This window comes from Neltuma alba, unplaced genomic scaffold, assembly GCF_004799145.2.
Source record: "Neltuma alba isolate B1F8T4 unplaced genomic scaffold, ASM479914v2 tig00012836_pilon, whole genome shotgun sequence".
NCBI lineage: Eukaryota > Viridiplantae > Streptophyta > Magnoliopsida > Fabales > Fabaceae > Neltuma > Neltuma alba.
In genome coordinates this window covers 312945-328232 of record NW_021637225.1, presented here as the reverse complement: position 1 = coordinate 328232, position 15288 = coordinate 312945, and the positions used below count along the sequence as shown (strand labels likewise).

Sequence of the window (15288 nt, the reverse complement as noted above, 5' to 3'; positions counted from 1 at the left end):
AAAAAGATTGGATTCACCCATGATTCAAGGACAGGACACCTAACGTTGATTTATTAGAATCTGTCCTTACGGGTACGGGAGCATAGTTGTATATTGCAATCAAACAATGTTTAAAGTCAGACCGGGGTCTATTTTTTTTTGTTTAACCGGTAGTGAAATCGGTAAGAAAATAAATAAACAATATTATATGCATACATAATATATATTTAAGGATTAAAATACCAATTAATCGAAAAAAGTCATATTTCGAATTATCTTTGTGGTTATAGCTAAACCGCAGTATGTCAAAATACAATAACAAGGGAAAATCTTGAGTTATTCAACCTATGCTAATAAAATTATTCAACTCATGTTAAATCATGTATGGTGTGTGGGCTTGTATCTGTTGTGTCAATGATGGCTTGGGGAACTAAATAAATATTATTTTTAATTTTTAATATAAGAGCTAATTAATTAATTTAAGTAAATTAAAAAATTTATTAAGTTAGTTATTTGTAATCATTAGGTATTATCTTTTCTAGAATATCCTTGATAATTTTGTATGTTAGTTATTATTACGATTTGAAGAAATTTTTAGCATGTGTAAGTGTGTAACTACTAGAAGGATTATTTAAAAAAAAAAGATAAATATGAGAGACAAAGTGAATTAGAATCTTATATTTAAGATCAAATTAAAAATCAAATTAGTTTTTAGATTAAGGATAAGAAGTAATACTTATATATATAATTTTTTTTTGGTCAAATACTTATATATAAATTAAAATAAGAGGGGGGAAAAACACCTTTTTGTCGTTTGATTGACTTTGGAGAGTTCGACATCCACAAACGTGGAAAACTATGTTGCTGGCATGGTAGGAATCATCAAATATAATGTCGATATTATATAAATTGAATTAAATCTCACCTTCAAGGAAAAACAGGATAAACTGAATTTTTATTGTGGAGGTATTTTTAGAGGAGCCAGAATCATTTTATAAAGAATTAAAGAATATTATTAAGCGTATTGTTGCTTTATTGTTTTAACCATCAAGGCTAAGTCATCTATTCGTATACATAGGAAGATTATTTTTAACCTACTCCTCTAATCCTATTTATAAGGTAGAGAGAAAGAATTTTTTAGTTCTATTTATAAAACACAAAGAAATACAATTTCATCTTTTATTTAATATTGTGTTCACTTTGTTCTAATTAGGTGTAATGTATTTAAATAGAGATAAAGTTAGAAAGTTATTAAATTTTAAATAAGAGTTAATAAAGTTTAACATTTTTCTTAATCTATAGAAGTAACTTATAAATAAGACCAAATAAGTAATTTTTTTTAAGGTTATGCATTACATTTCTTTTTTTTTTTTTAAGAATACTTATATCTTCTCAAATAATATTTCCAAGACAAAAAATGCACTATAAAATAAATACACTTAAGCCATCAAATTTGTGAAATGTTACCCAAGTCAGAGCATAAAAAAAGGGACAAAAATGTGTTTACGGAACAATATGCTTAGCTCAAGTACAAATTTTTTAAAGGCTCATATGTGGGAGTTTTCAGTAGGGGGTTTGGGTTGACAAGACTGTTGGAAATGTAAAACTTACTACTAAGAAATAGTAACTCCTCTTATTAATATAAGAACTAGTTTAATTTTTATTTTAGTATTAAATATAAGATTATAATTTATTTTATCTTTTATATTTATCTATCTTTTCTCAAATTTGCACTTGTATTATAGTAATTACACGTGTTAGATATTCCATCAAATGGTAATTTTAGCTAATACATATAATTAGTAAGGATATTTTAAAAAATATATATTTTTATTACAAATAATTAATTTAATTAATTTTTTAATTTTTTAAATTAGTTAATTGAGTCTTATGTTAAGAACTGGAAAAAAAATACTAAACTCACTTAAAAATTACCAATTTAAAAAGCTGATTAAACTATTTATTTTCAGTTAAAGACCCAAAAAATCAAAAGCGACCTTGCCTGATAGGTCTGCCATGTCCGACGAGGCTGCAACAAAGGGCCCTTTTATGTAGCGGTAATCTTTTTCCGTTCCAACGGATGAAACAGACAGCTTTTGGTTTACATTTGATACGTTGACGACGTAAACCTTTTTACGTGTTATTCGTTGGATGCACCAAAAATGTCGTAAATCAGTGCACCTTGCATGTTGGATATTTCATGCTTTTATACTTGCATGTAAGAGAATAGAATTGTTAAAAAAATTAGGAAAATATAATTATTCTCTTTAAATCTCATCAGTATTTTTCTTCTATATTTGTTTTTAATACTTAGTAGAAGGTAAATAGAAGAAAGAAAGGCTGCTCAAAAAAAAAAAAAAAGAAATATATCTCATCAAATTTGAGCTAAAAATAGTTAATAATAATAGATAATACTAGCAGAATACAAGCCAGTATTTTCTTTTTGGCCAAAACAAGGCTATTGGAAATCATGAAACGGGTGATTTTTGTAGTGGTGGCGAAAAATTCCATTATGCTCCCGTTTACGGAGCAGGCATGAGCCTTGAGCAGCCGCCGCCCTTGCCCCCACCAAAAGCTCCATTCGCAATGCAACAAGACAAACGCAGAGCAGACTTTTCCTTTTTCTATCCTTTTCACGTGTCCCTTTCTCTCTCTTCTCCTTCCCAAAATCGTTTCCCTTACATTAATACCACCTGTCGGCCAAAAAAAAAATATTTCTCCCTGTCAAAATTCCGTACTTAATACTCCTCCGGTCTTAATTATAAGATCCAATTGACTTATTTGAGGAGATTAAGGAAGTAAGTTAAGTTGGTTATTTATAATAAATAAGTGTTGTCATTCCTAAAATATCTTTGCTAATTAAGTATATTGGCTAAAACTATCATTATTAGAAGGATTATCTTGGAAAAAAATGCATAAATATAAGAGACAAAATGGATTGGGTCTTATAATTAGGACCAAATAAAAAGTCAAATTGGGTCTTATAATAAGGACCGGAGGAGTATAAAATTTCTTTTAATTTTTATTTTAGTTTTAAATATAAAATTATAATTTACTTTATTTTTCATATTTATATAATTTTTTAAAACAATCTTTCTAATAATAGTAATTTTAACCAATATATTTTGTTAGCAATGATATTTTAAAAAAGACAGTATCTATTTATTACAAATTACAAATTTAATTTATTTTCTTAATCTACTTAAATTAGTCAATTAACTTTTATATTTAGTAACAGAGGTAGTACTACATTCTGAACCACTTTGGTGCAAATATACTAAAATCCACTCACTCAATCTTATGTCTCTCTATCTTTTCCCAATACTCTTCCCACTTTATTTATAAAACAGAGAAAAAATATTTTCCCTCTTAACATAGGCCAATTTTTTAAATTTTATTTTAATAAAATGTATTGAAAATGTCTTATAAATAAGATTAAAGAGTATCACTTTATTTCTTAAATTTAATTCTTTGTGTGACTCAACTCCAGCCACTCAATGTGACATCTCATTATCAAAATTTGAATCTCTTTGGTCTTCTCTCGTAATTATGATTTTGGACTTTGTTTCCTTGTTCACTGCAAGGAGCCATCCTCTTATGATGGAGTCAGAGAGGGGGCCAAAGAATTGGATAAGAATTACAAAAAATATAAAATTATTTCTCTCCACACAAAAACATGCATTATTGTTCCTGGATAAGACGGCGTATTTTCTTTCAAACTCGTGTGCTTTGCATGGAATATAAAATAGAAATCAAACTATTCATATATATTAACAAATAAACCATATCATTCATATTTGTCAACATAAACAGTATGATTTTTTTTTTTTCATATACATATCATACATAGGTAGATGTATATTTGCGCCTGGGCGTTAGCGTACTGCATCAAAGTCCTCTGTTCCAACCAGACGCTGTAAGGAACATTTTAAAGTTCATAGAACCCTCCAATAAAGTGTCGCATGCGAGACTTCGTTAATGCTCCGCAATTGTAATGTGCAGAGATGTTCCCTCCCCCCTTCCACCTAGGCCGGCAATCTTAGGCGGAAGACAAAGTACACCTTGTCTGTTCTCATTTGTCAGCCTCTGTCCGAGCCCTGTCTTGGCCTTCTCTTTCTCCACAATCACAAATTGAAAACTACTGTAAGAAACCCACAAACGCTCGAGACTTTGGGGATGCCTTAGAGATGGGACAGAAAGCTGCCTCGTTAACCTCACACCCTCTCTCTGTTTTTCTCCTCTTGCTCTCTTTCTATGGCTCTGTAGTTTGTGCCAAATACATTAAGTACAATACCGGCGCCGGGATCGTTGATGGCAAATTGAACGTTCATTTGGTGGCACACACTCATGACGATGTTGGTTGGCTCAAAACCATTGATCAGTACTATGTTGGATCAAATAATAGTATTCAGGTTAGAATTTAATCTTACTGATTCGGCTCAGTCTTTCGTCTTTCAAAGGCTTTCGCTTTTCTTCTTGGTTCTGAATGAATGTCCACACTTGTTTTCTAGGGGGCGTGTGTTCAAAATGTGCTGGACTCGCTCGTGGTATCACTTCAGCGAGATCCTAATAGGAAGTTCGTGTATGCCGAGATGGTACAGATCCGTGAACTCAACCTCTGGACTCTAATGTTTGTTTCCATTTGATACAAAATGGAATTTTCAGTTTGAGCGTGGAAACTCGAGGACAAGCTAATTCAATACCACTCATTATCTTGACATATGACTCGCATTTAAAGCTCAAACAGCACTGGATGCCTGAGAGTCAATTCAAATTAATTCAATCTGCAAATTATTCTGGTCTAATTTATATTCTTCATTAATAATGACAGGCGTTCCTCCATCGATGGTGGGTAGAGCAGAGTCCAGAAACGCAAGAACAAGTGCGAAAACTAGTAGATACTGGTCAACTGGAATTCGTGTAAGCGCGTCATTCGTTTCTTATACTGATGAACCGCTTGCGTTCTTCATCTTGCTGTGTCTCCGCATGAGAAAATTACCATCTACGACGCTCTTTCTGTACGGACGATACTGTGATGTAAATTTCTGTGTCGGCAGGAATGGAGGATGGTGCATGCACGACGAAGCCACGTGTCACTACATAGACATGATTGACCAGACCACTCTGGGTCATCGCTTTATCAAGCAACAATTCAATAAGACTCCTCGAGCTGGCTGGCAGATTGATACGTTCGGCCATTCTGCGGTTCAAGCTTACCTACTCGGTGCTGAGGTGGGCCTTTGGTTGTTGTCGCTTTTATTAGCTTTTCCCAAAATTACATTTGTATACATTCAACGCAAACTCCTTTTTCTTTTTTGGCCTCTTAAATCAGTCATACCTCACTCAATTCAGTGGGACTCAGTGTCCTGACCCTGGACATAAGAGAATCTGGACTCCCATTTTAGTCGTACGATTATGGGCTTTTCATGTTTCTGCAGCTAGGATTCGACTCTGTACATTTTGCTAGGATTGATTATCAGGACAGAGCTGCTCGCAAAAATGATAAATCTCTTGAAGTTGTTTGGCGAGGGTCCAAGACATTTGGTTCTTCAGCTCAGGCATGGATCGCTGCTTTTGCTTAGAATGACTGATTGCGTCAATTTTAATTGATTCTCAATCTTTTCCCCCATTTTTGTGATTTTGCAGATTTTTGCCAATGCCTTCCCTGTTCATTATAGTCCCCCAAAAGGCTTTGGTTTTGAAGTCAGCAGTGACTACGTTCCCGTACAGGTTCTAACATTTAACACTTAAAGAAGCTTAATGTCGAAAAATTTGTCAAGTGCATGGCTCATTGCTCACTATGCTCAGATAAATAAATGACAGGACGATCCTCTTCTATTTGATTACAATGTTGAACAGCGAGTCAATGATTTCATTAATGCTGCTATCACCCAAGTAGGCTCTTTCGCTTGGAGGTTAATTTTTCTGAATAACGTGTATTTTTCTCCTCAAACTTTGAAGCACTGACTAAAGTTGTGCTCCCTATCATAGGCAAACGTGACAAGGACAAACCATATCATGTGGACAATGGGTGATGATTTCCAATACCAATATGCTGAGAATTGGTTCAAGCAAATGGACAAGTTAATTCACTATGTCAATAAGGCAAGTATTGAGCTATTGATGTGTGTATGAGCAGGGGGTATGCAATTGAGATTCAAATACGTGTTTTGTGTGTGCTCAATCTTGTCAGGATGGCAGAGTGAATGCCTTATATTCTACTCCATCTCTCTACAACAATGCAAAGAATGCTGCAAAACAGTCATGGCCGCTGAAAACTGATGATTACTTCCCGTAAGGCCGTGTTAAATCTTTAGTATTAATTATTAAATAACCAATTTGTGTGGAATCAACTGCATATTCACATGCCCGATGGTTTCTGACAGTTATGCCGATAGACCAAATGCTTATTGGACAGGCTTTTTCACCAGCCGCCCGGCCTTGAAGCGATATGTTAGGGCTCTAAGTGGATACTATTTGGTATAACATCATCATCATTACTCTAATATGTTGCTTAATGGATGCTTTTTTGAGATGGATTTTCTCCTTATTATCAAGAATTACCGAATATGGATATATAGGCATCAAGACAACTTGAATTTTTAGCGGGAAAGAAACCTACGACAGACCATACTTTTGGCCTCGGAGATGCTCTAGGAGTAGCTCAACACCATGACGCTGTCACCGGAACCGCCGAACAACATACTACAAATGACTATGCCAAACGACTGGCTATTGGAGCCACTAAGGTAAGGAGCTGGAGCTTCTTCAAAATTTGACTTTTGTATTCTGTTTTGTCCTAGAACTCATTATTTTGTTTGTCACCTTCTAGGCTGAAGCTCTTGTTAGTTCCTCTTTGGCTTGTCTTGCTGGTAAACAACCAGTGACAGAATGTTCAGCACCGTCATCTACATTTTCCCAGGTAATGTTAAGCAATAGATGATTCCGCCTTTAAATCTTAGGTAGTGTTATCCTTAGTTCTCAAACTGTCTTGCTTTTTTTTTTTTGGGTTAATTTTTTTAATTTTATTTTGACAGTGTCAATTACTCAATATCAGCTACTGCCCAATAACAGAAGAAAATATTCCACAAGCAAAGAGCTTGGTAATATTTTCATAGTTTCTTCTAATTTCATGAAATTTTCCTTAAATCTTATGTGTCATGCATTGATAATTGCTTCCAGGTAGTAGTGGTATATAACCCACTTGGATGGAACCGTACCGACATTATCAAAATTCCCGTGAGTATCCATCTCTTGCTCCTAATATCATAAAGTTGACTCTAGTTTCACATAAAACTCTGCATTATGGGGGGTCTTTTTTCTCACTTTTTTGGTGGGAAAAGCCCTGTTACACGTTTTGTATAATATCTGCTCAATTCTGATGGTTACAATTTTACAACAGGTCAATGATGCCAACCTTGTTGTCAAAGATTCGTCAGGGAATAATCTTGCAGCACAATTAGTGGAGATCGATAATGTGACGCTGAATTTGAGAAAATTGTATGTGAATGCTTATTTAGGGTTGTCACCAAAAGAAGCCCCGAAATTCTGGCTTCTTTTTCAGGCGTCTGTGCCTCCCCTTGGGTGGAGTACATACTTCATTTCTAAGGCTTCAGGGAAAGGTGAAGTTCTTACGTTGTCGTTTTCTCCTTAAGGAGGAGCATTGCACTAATCATGTGAAAGCAGGGTGGAATGTAAAGACTACTTCCTTCCATTACTGTTTTTGACTCCTTTTTCTAAATATGTTAGGAGGAAGAAGAAACGGCCTTTTCACATCTGGCAGTAGCCTCACGAGAGAAAATATTGAAATCGGACCAGGAAATCTGAAGATGTCTTTTTCTTCAACCTCTGGACAACTCAAACGGATATATAATTCAAGAACCGGAGTGAGTAATTTTGCATCTTCATCCGCCATAGAGGAATGCGGGCAATTTTTGTTGAACGAACTTGTACCAGCAATATATTGATAAACTACATGCTGCAATTGGCATGCGTGGAATCCTATTTACCCATAGAGGTTCTATCTTATTCAAGTAAAAGTACATATTAGTAACGGCTATCTTTTGTTGAGTTCATATTCGGGAAATTATTTCTAATTACTTGCATAATTGGAGATTGCTATGCATAAGTCAGTCTATGAAGGCCAAGCTGTGCTGCTGATATGAGTTTAGCTTCACTTTCTTTTTATTGAGATATTTTTTAGTTAATGTAATGGAGAATATTTCATCATTTGAGAATTTAATTAGGTCGATGTACCGGTACAACAAAGCTATCTCTGGTATGGTTCTAGCGCTGGTGACGATGATGGTCCGGTGCGTCATGTTGCTTCAAAGACAAAAGCACTCACTCTAACAACAAAACTAAACAGTACAGAGAATTTGTCAATATAATTGGTGTGTTTCCTCATGTGTAGGCATCTAACGCGTACATATTCCGACCTAATGGTGCTCCTCCAACTGTTGTTTCAAGATCAGTAAGTTTTCTTCTTCCAATGGGTCAACTCACCAATATTTCAATGCACTAGGTTCTTTTATGGCTAGTGGGTATAAGATGACACAAGAAATGAGGTTAAATAACTTAACAAGGCAGTCATATTCGCTAGATCTCCTCCCACTCCATAAGTTTTTTTTTTCCCCCCTTAAATTTCTAGCAGAACATCTTTTATGTCAGATGAATTTTGACTTGGTTTCAAATACAGGTACCTACTAAGGTTATCCGAGGACCAGTAGTACATGAGGTTCAACAGCAGTTTAATCCTTGGATTTACCAGGTCAGTATCTTGCCTTACATGACATTTTGTGGTTCTGACTTATTCCTAAATTTTTCTCATGGATTATTTATATGTAGGCTACAAGGCTTTACAAAGACAAAGAGCATGCTGAAATTGAATTCACTGTAAGTTGAGGATGGCCTAATGTGGAGTTATTTTAGTGACAAATCGGCTTCTCATGAAATTTTAATTTTTAAAGATCGGTCCAATTCCTACTGATGATCAAGTTGGAAAGGAGGTTATCACACGAATAACAGCAAATATGGCCACAAACAAGGAGTTTTATACTGATTCTAATGGAAGAGATTTTCTGAAACGGGTAACTCTCATGCACAATGTTCCTTATGAATATTGTTAAACTGTAAAGGCAAACGTGCAATGCTTACCGGTGACTTGTTCTGTCGTCAATGTAGGTTCGTGATTTCAGGGAGGATTGGCCCCTTCAAGTTACCCAACCTGTAGCAGGAAACTACTATCCAGTAAGATTTTAACCCTATTAATTTCATTTGGAACTTGAGGTAAAGAAAAACGAGTTCCCAACAGAGGGAATGAGCTAAGAAAGTCTGGATTTTGTGGGTAAAAAAACCAAACTCAAACTTACTTTCTCCATTTCCAGCTTAATCTTGGAATTTATATCAGGGACAAAAAAACTGAATTCTCAGTCTTAGTTGACTGTGCCACGGGTGGAGCTAGTATCCAAGATGGCGAGGTAGAACTTATGCTTCACAGGTACAATATTAACCTGAATGATGCTTTTCCCTGTACAGTTACGTTGTAGTTCTAAACTCGGTCGTGTCGCCTGAACATTGACCGTTGCTTTTTACAACTTCAGGCGGATGCTCTTTGATGATGGAGTTGAAGCTCTCGATGAACAAGTCTGCATAAAACACAGATGTGAAGGACTAACAGTATGACAATACGGACGATTACTTATATATTTATGCATCTTAATTAAGTCTTACTTAACATAACTGCAACCATTAAGAAGGTGGCCATCATCAGATGCTGATTGATCTGTTCCGTATCATTTCACTCTAAATCTTGTATCAGATCAGGGGAAATTACTATGTAAGCATCCACCAGCTTGGAGCAGGCGCACGCTGGCGCCGTACAACTGGCCAGGAAATTTACTCCCCATTTTTACTGGCTTTTGCTCATGATGTACGGCTTCACTGTAGCCTCTTCATACATATTTAGTGTCATCGTCATATCGCAACTTCTAAAATATTTTACTTCATCAGACATTGGAAAATTGGAAGTCCGCGTATTTGACAAAAGGAACAGTGGTGGATCCAAACTATAGCTTGCCTCAAAATGTTGCACTGATAACCCTTCAGGTAGGCCAAGCAGCACATAACAATTATAGAACTTGTCATATACTTTCTCTCTCCGGCAATCTCAAACTCACAAGTTTTGCAGGAGTTGGATGATGGATCGGTGCTTCTTCGATTGGCTCATCTATATGAGGTAAACTTGAGATGAACCGTGCTTGTTACGATCGAGCTTGTGTATTAATACATATTTTAGTGCAATAGTCTTCGCTTTTCCCAGTTATTCTAGCTGCATCCTGTATCTTATGGATGTTTCTATCATATTTTTCTCTACGGGGTCAGCCAAGTGAAGACGCTGAGTACTCAAGTCTGAGCAAAGTTGAACTGAAGAAGCTGTTTGCCAACAAAAAAGTACGCGTCTCTGCTTTTTGTGACGGGAATTAGTCTGCAAGTTTAGTCAATTCTTGTGGAGAAGTTGTGAATATTAATTGTGGGTAATTGGTGTTGTATTTGGCAGATAAAGGAGTTGAAGGAAGTGAGCTTATCAGCGAATCAAGAGAAGTCAGAGATGAAGAAGCTGCGTTGGAAGGTTGAAGGAGATAACAGTCAAGAGCCTCAGGCAGTGAAGGGTGACCCAGTCAACATGTCTGATTATATTGTCGAGCTTGGTCCCATGGAAATACGCACTTTCTTGTTGAAGTTTTAACGACTCCATGTGATTTAAGATTATAGGATATGGTTTGTAAGCGTCCCAGCAACAGGGCTCCTTGTAACAATCTTGCTTACACGACACGTGAAAAATAAGTCTGATTCTGTTCTCATTTATTTTGCTCTTTTGGTTTTCCGATTATGATTGACTAGGACTTGATTTGAACGGGAAAATATTAAGAGGGAGAACTTTCAAAATGGTTTATTCTTTTCTTTTTTAATTTTCTTTCAAGTCAAAAGTAAATCTGTCAATTATTATTTTATTCTCGTTCACTTTATATATTGTTAAAGTCATATTGCGTGTAAAATACAAATTAAAATTTCACACTGCTTAAATTAAAGGAAGCTTTTGTGTATTTATAGTATACTAAGATGAGAATTTGAATAAATAGATGATAGATAAAGAGAGAATAAAATGAATTATTATAAAGAAAAATCGCAAAAATATTCATAAAATTAAAAAATTGTGAACTAGGTATTATGTCATTTGTATTTGCCATTCAATTATTGTTAGAACCTATAGAAGCCTGATAATGACTCCTAATTTGCCATTTTTTCCTCTTATAATGTCACTTTTTTTTTTGGGACAATCTAAGCACAAAGTTTCACATTTAAATCGAAAGAAGGTTTTCCATCAGGTGTTAAATTGCTCCAACAAAAAAAATTATTTTTCTGAATGTTTTGCGCGATTTCTATTCCATCTCGTGAATATATTTGGCCAAAAAGGTATATATATTGAAGATAGGATTTATATAAAGAAAAAGAAAGTTGGTGGCAAAAAAGAAAAGGAAAGTTCAACTATTTCATACTCCTCCGGTCCTAATTATAAGACCCAATTGACTTATTTGAGGAGATTAAGGAAGTAAGTTAAGTTGGTTATTTATAATAAATAAGTGTTGTCATTCCTAAAATATCCTTGCTAATTAAGTATATTGGTTAAAACTATCATTATTAGAAGGATTATCTTGGAAAAAATGCATAAATATAAGAGATAAAATGGATTAGGGTCTTATAATTAGGACCAAATAAAAAGTCAAATGGGGTCTTATAATAAGGACCGGAGGAGTATTATACACGCACACATTCGGCCGTACCGGCATACACGCGGGAAGCTTTTCAAGGCAGTTAAAGAAACAACTGTCGAGAACACCATTGCCACGTGTCGTTTCTTAATTTGCCCATTTCATCCAGACCATCTGTGTCATTTGATTTCTTCCCTTCCGCTTCCAAATTTCCAATCTGAGCTTGCAGACCTTTCATCAATGCCAATGGCTACCATGAAGCCTTCGGAAAGTACAGGGTCAATGTACCCGGAGGTAATCGAATCGAAACCTGAGCCTTCTGCACCTTCACTTCCAAATCCTAACCCTAATTCTTCGCCGCCCTCCTCTTCGTCCAATCTCTACCCTTCACTTGATCCGAGCGATTTCGCCGGAAACCTAATTCCTTATGACTATACTCCCAGCGCGCCCTCTGCTCCTCCATTTCCTTGCGAAGACGAGCTCTCTGCCCCTCCGTCGGTTCACGATGAAGAGGTGCTCCCGGCTTCCGGAGAGGTTCTTCTCAACATTCCCGGTGCTGTTCTGAACCTCATTGATCAGCAATACAGCGTCATACTCGCTTCTGGCGATTTTACGGTCATTCGTCTCTGCCAGGGCGGCAGCGCCGTCGCTGTCCTCGCCCGCGTTGCTGATAAGATTCAGTGGTCTTTGTCTAAGGAAACGGCCGTTGTTAAAGTTGACGACTCGCATTATTTCTTTTCGTTCTTCTTTCCCGATCAGAATGACGAGGGAGAGGTTCGTCAAGGGGATGTCACGAGCTATGTGTTGAGCTATGGGTTGACGATCGCGTCCAAGGGGCAGGAGGCTCTGTTGAAGGAGTTAGATGCGATTTTCGAGAATTATAGCAACTTCTCCGTGCAGGAGGTGTCTGAGGATGCGAAGAAGAAGGGAGAGGCTTTGGATACCTCGGTGGCTAAGGAAATGTCTCCTGCAGATTTGAGTTCAGGGGAAAAGAAGGAGTTCATGGAGGGGACATGCGCTGCATATTGGACCACAATAGCTCCAAATGTGGAGGGCTACAGTGGAACAGCTGCAAGATTGATTGCGCAAGGATCTGGACACCTCATTAAAGGAATATTGTGGTGTGGCGATGTGACGGCGGAGAGGTTGAAAGTGGGAAATGAGGTTTTGAAGACGAAGATGGCTCCAGGTCAAAACGCAGAAGTTAGTCCTGAAACATTAAAGCGGATTAAAAGGTATGCGCAATATTTTTTGGTTCTTGTGCATTTTAGTTATAAAAACTTTATTTGAATGATTTTCTGACACACATTATCTCCTCGGAATAAAGCAAGTAGCAAATCATTCTTGTGATTCTTTTTATTCTTCACAAATATTTTAATTCAACATTTAAACATGTATCCGAAACAAATATATTCTAAACTCTAATAATCAAAACGAATATTTGACTACAGCTGTTTGATGGTTTGGTGCTTATATTAAATCTGAAAATAAGAATGGAGTTGGAACTTGGAATCAAGAAAAGAGAAAACAGAGCAAGTCATTGAACTAGTCTTTGAGGCTCCCAAAGGTTCCCCTGGCCATATCCTCTTTTTCACCTGTGGCAGGATATTTTTCTTTTGACCAAGGAGCATGTATGTTTTATCATGCAATTGGGACCAAAGTCTGAGATCAATAATTGATACTATGATGGATTTGGAATTGCCTACAGAAACTGGAGTTTTCATCCTGCCGTATTCTATATGGCCATTTTATTAGGAGATTTAATTTGCTTTGGGACTTTTCTACATCCTGCTGTGTGGTACATTTAATATCCTAGTGTTAGATAAGAAAGTTAAGAGGTTGCTGCTTTAGGCTTGTGGGGGATATTTTTCACTTTGGTATAGCTGGAGCAATTTGCTCATTTACTTTATGACATTTTACCCTTCGGGCTTGATATTTTTTTAGGGTTAAGTCTGTGACTAGAATGACAGAAAAGGTGGCTACTGGGCTCCTTTCTGGGGTCGTGAAAGTCTCTGGACTATTTGCTAGTTCTGTGGCAAATACAAAAGCGGGAAAGAAAATTATCAAGCTTATACCAGAAGAAGTTTTACTTGCATCCTTAGATGGATTTGGTATGTCAGCTATTTTATTCCCTGGTTTTGATGTGTTCACGTAACATTAGTTCTAAGAGCTAGATAAGTATCTGCCAATAAAGAAAGAAGGAAAGAAATAGATAATACTCTTCATAAAGTGCAAGGAATATTAGATAACCCCGTATCCTGCAAATTCTGACTGCAGTAAATTTTCTTTTTGGGTGTGTGTAAAAAATGAGCATAAATTCCACATGTCGGTATGGAAAATAGAAAAGAAAACATGAGTCATTATTTTTAGTTGTGAACAGCAATCTGAATATATTCTACCAAAGGAAAAATCTAAATATGTTATGGTGGACAGCTTTTATGACATTTTAATTTTTTCGAAGAAAAGTAAGACAAGAAAGATCCTCTGCCAACAGTAGGGATTAATTAACATAACAAATGTTTGATGACAAGGCTAACCAGTAGATCTAAGAACTATAATAACATGCTCTCACTGAAATTGCAACTTTAAAATAATTAAGAAATAAAAAAACATGGATAGAATTGATGGAATTTAAGTTTGGTCGGATTCTCATCTCGATCTGTAATGAGTTTGGATTCTAAACTTTCACATGATGCTTTTCTTGTAAACAGCCAAAGTGTGTGATGCGGTCGAGGTATCTGGAAAACATGTGATGTCAACAACGTCTACCGTGACAACTGACCTTGTGAATCACAGGTGAGGCTGCTAGGTTTATGTTGTGCTCTAATTTAGATGGCTCACTTTGTGAATTTAGGCAAGCATGGTGGCGAGAGGACTGTGAGTCTGGTGGATGTGTGTGACTGCAGATACGGAGAAGAAGCTGCAAAGGCAACGAATGAAGGGTTGGACGCTGCGGGTCATGCCGTGGGGACCGCGTGGGCTGTTCTAAAGATTCGCCAGGCTTTCACTCCTAAGGGCTTTCTTAAGCCCGTTATGGCTAAATCAGCCGCTGAAGCTGCCGCAGCTGAGCTCAGGGAAAAGGAAAACAAGAAAAAATCTGAACTGGAGAAAAAAAAGTGAAAAACCCAAGCGGCTTCTGGCAGGACTTCTTGAATATAAAAATTATTTTTATCTGCTTATATTTTTATTTTTTATTTTTTCTATATGCTGAATAGCCCCTAAATAAAAACGAGTTCATCTACTTATCTACCGAAGGTTAAAAAAACAATATACTTATCCATCAACACTACATCTTAAGAAAAACACGAAAAAAAAAAAACCTGTGATTTGTTTTGTCACTTTTTTTGGGGACTGAATTTTTGTTTTATCACTTTAGTTAGACATAATTTTCAAGTCACTTGTACTACATCCGTTCGGAAACTATCTTCAATATAAAAGGGAAAATTCATTCCAAATAATCAAGTAAAATTTAAGCAAGACCTAAACATCAATTTTTGTATTCCATCTAAAAATGTTTTAGAAAGTTATCCTGTTTACA

The 15288-nt window shown here is 36.1% G+C and overlaps 2 protein-coding genes across 2 annotated transcripts; both read left to right on the top strand.

The window, feature by feature from the left end:
* The first annotated feature begins 4125 nt into the window (after positions 1-4125).
* LOC114731537 (alpha-mannosidase) lies at positions 4126-10845 on the top strand. Its single transcript, XM_028918735.1, has 29 exons — positions 4126-4391; positions 4491-4574; positions 4811-4899; positions 5037-5211; positions 5418-5537; positions 5626-5709; positions 5803-5874; positions 5971-6084; positions 6173-6273; positions 6366-6459; positions 6561-6728; positions 6812-6901; positions 7017-7082; positions 7162-7218; positions 7382-7601; positions 7729-7865; positions 8226-8291; positions 8393-8452; positions 8678-8749; positions 8827-8874; positions 8949-9068; positions 9163-9228; positions 9366-9478; positions 9582-9657; positions 9800-9910; positions 9991-10086; positions 10169-10216; positions 10363-10431; positions 10538-10845. The coding sequence occupies exons 1-29, from the start codon at positions 4167-4169 to the stop codon at positions 10724-10726; spliced, it is 3030 nt and encodes a 1009-aa protein (XP_028774568.1). The 5' UTR covers positions 4126-4166; the 3' UTR covers positions 10727-10845.
* Positions 10846-11897: 1052 nt separating this feature from the next.
* Positions 11898-14915, top strand: LOC114731531 (protein EARLY-RESPONSIVE TO DEHYDRATION 7, chloroplastic-like). The gene is made up of 4 exons (XM_028918728.1): positions 11898-12985; positions 13695-13861; positions 14462-14546; positions 14657-14915. The coding sequence occupies exons 1-4, from the start codon at positions 11991-11993 to the stop codon at positions 14868-14870; spliced, it is 1461 nt and encodes a 486-aa protein (XP_028774561.1). The 5' UTR covers positions 11898-11990; the 3' UTR covers positions 14871-14915.
* The last annotated feature ends 373 nt before the right edge of the window (positions 14916-15288 follow it).

What these genes read in the sequence shown, in the direction of transcription:
- LOC114731537 (XM_028918735.1), top strand. Translation starts at nt 4,167, where the DNA reads ATGGGACAGAAAGCTGCCTCGTTAACCTCACACCCTCTCTCTGTTTTT. An exon ending in TTAATGCTGCTATCACCCAA is followed by an intron (nt 5,875 to 5,970) that starts GTAGGCTCTTTC and finishes TCCCTATCATAG; the next exon opens with GCAAACGTGACAAGGACAAA. An exon ending in ATGCTGAAATTGAATTCACT is followed by an intron (nt 8,875 to 8,948) that starts GTAAGTTGAGGA and finishes TAATTTTTAAAG; the next exon opens with ATCGGTCCAATTCCTACTGA.
- LOC114731531 (XM_028918728.1), top strand. Translation starts at nt 11,991, where the DNA reads ATGCCAATGGCTACCATGAAGCCTTCGGAAAGTACAGGGTCAATGTAC. An exon ending in ACATTAAAGCGGATTAAAAG is followed by an intron (nt 12,986 to 13,694) that starts GTATGCGCAATA and finishes ATATTTTTTTAG; the next exon opens with GGTTAAGTCTGTGACTAGAA. An exon ending in TGCATCCTTAGATGGATTTG is followed by an intron (nt 13,862 to 14,461) that starts GTATGTCAGCTA and finishes TCTTGTAAACAG; the next exon opens with CCAAAGTGTGTGATGCGGTC.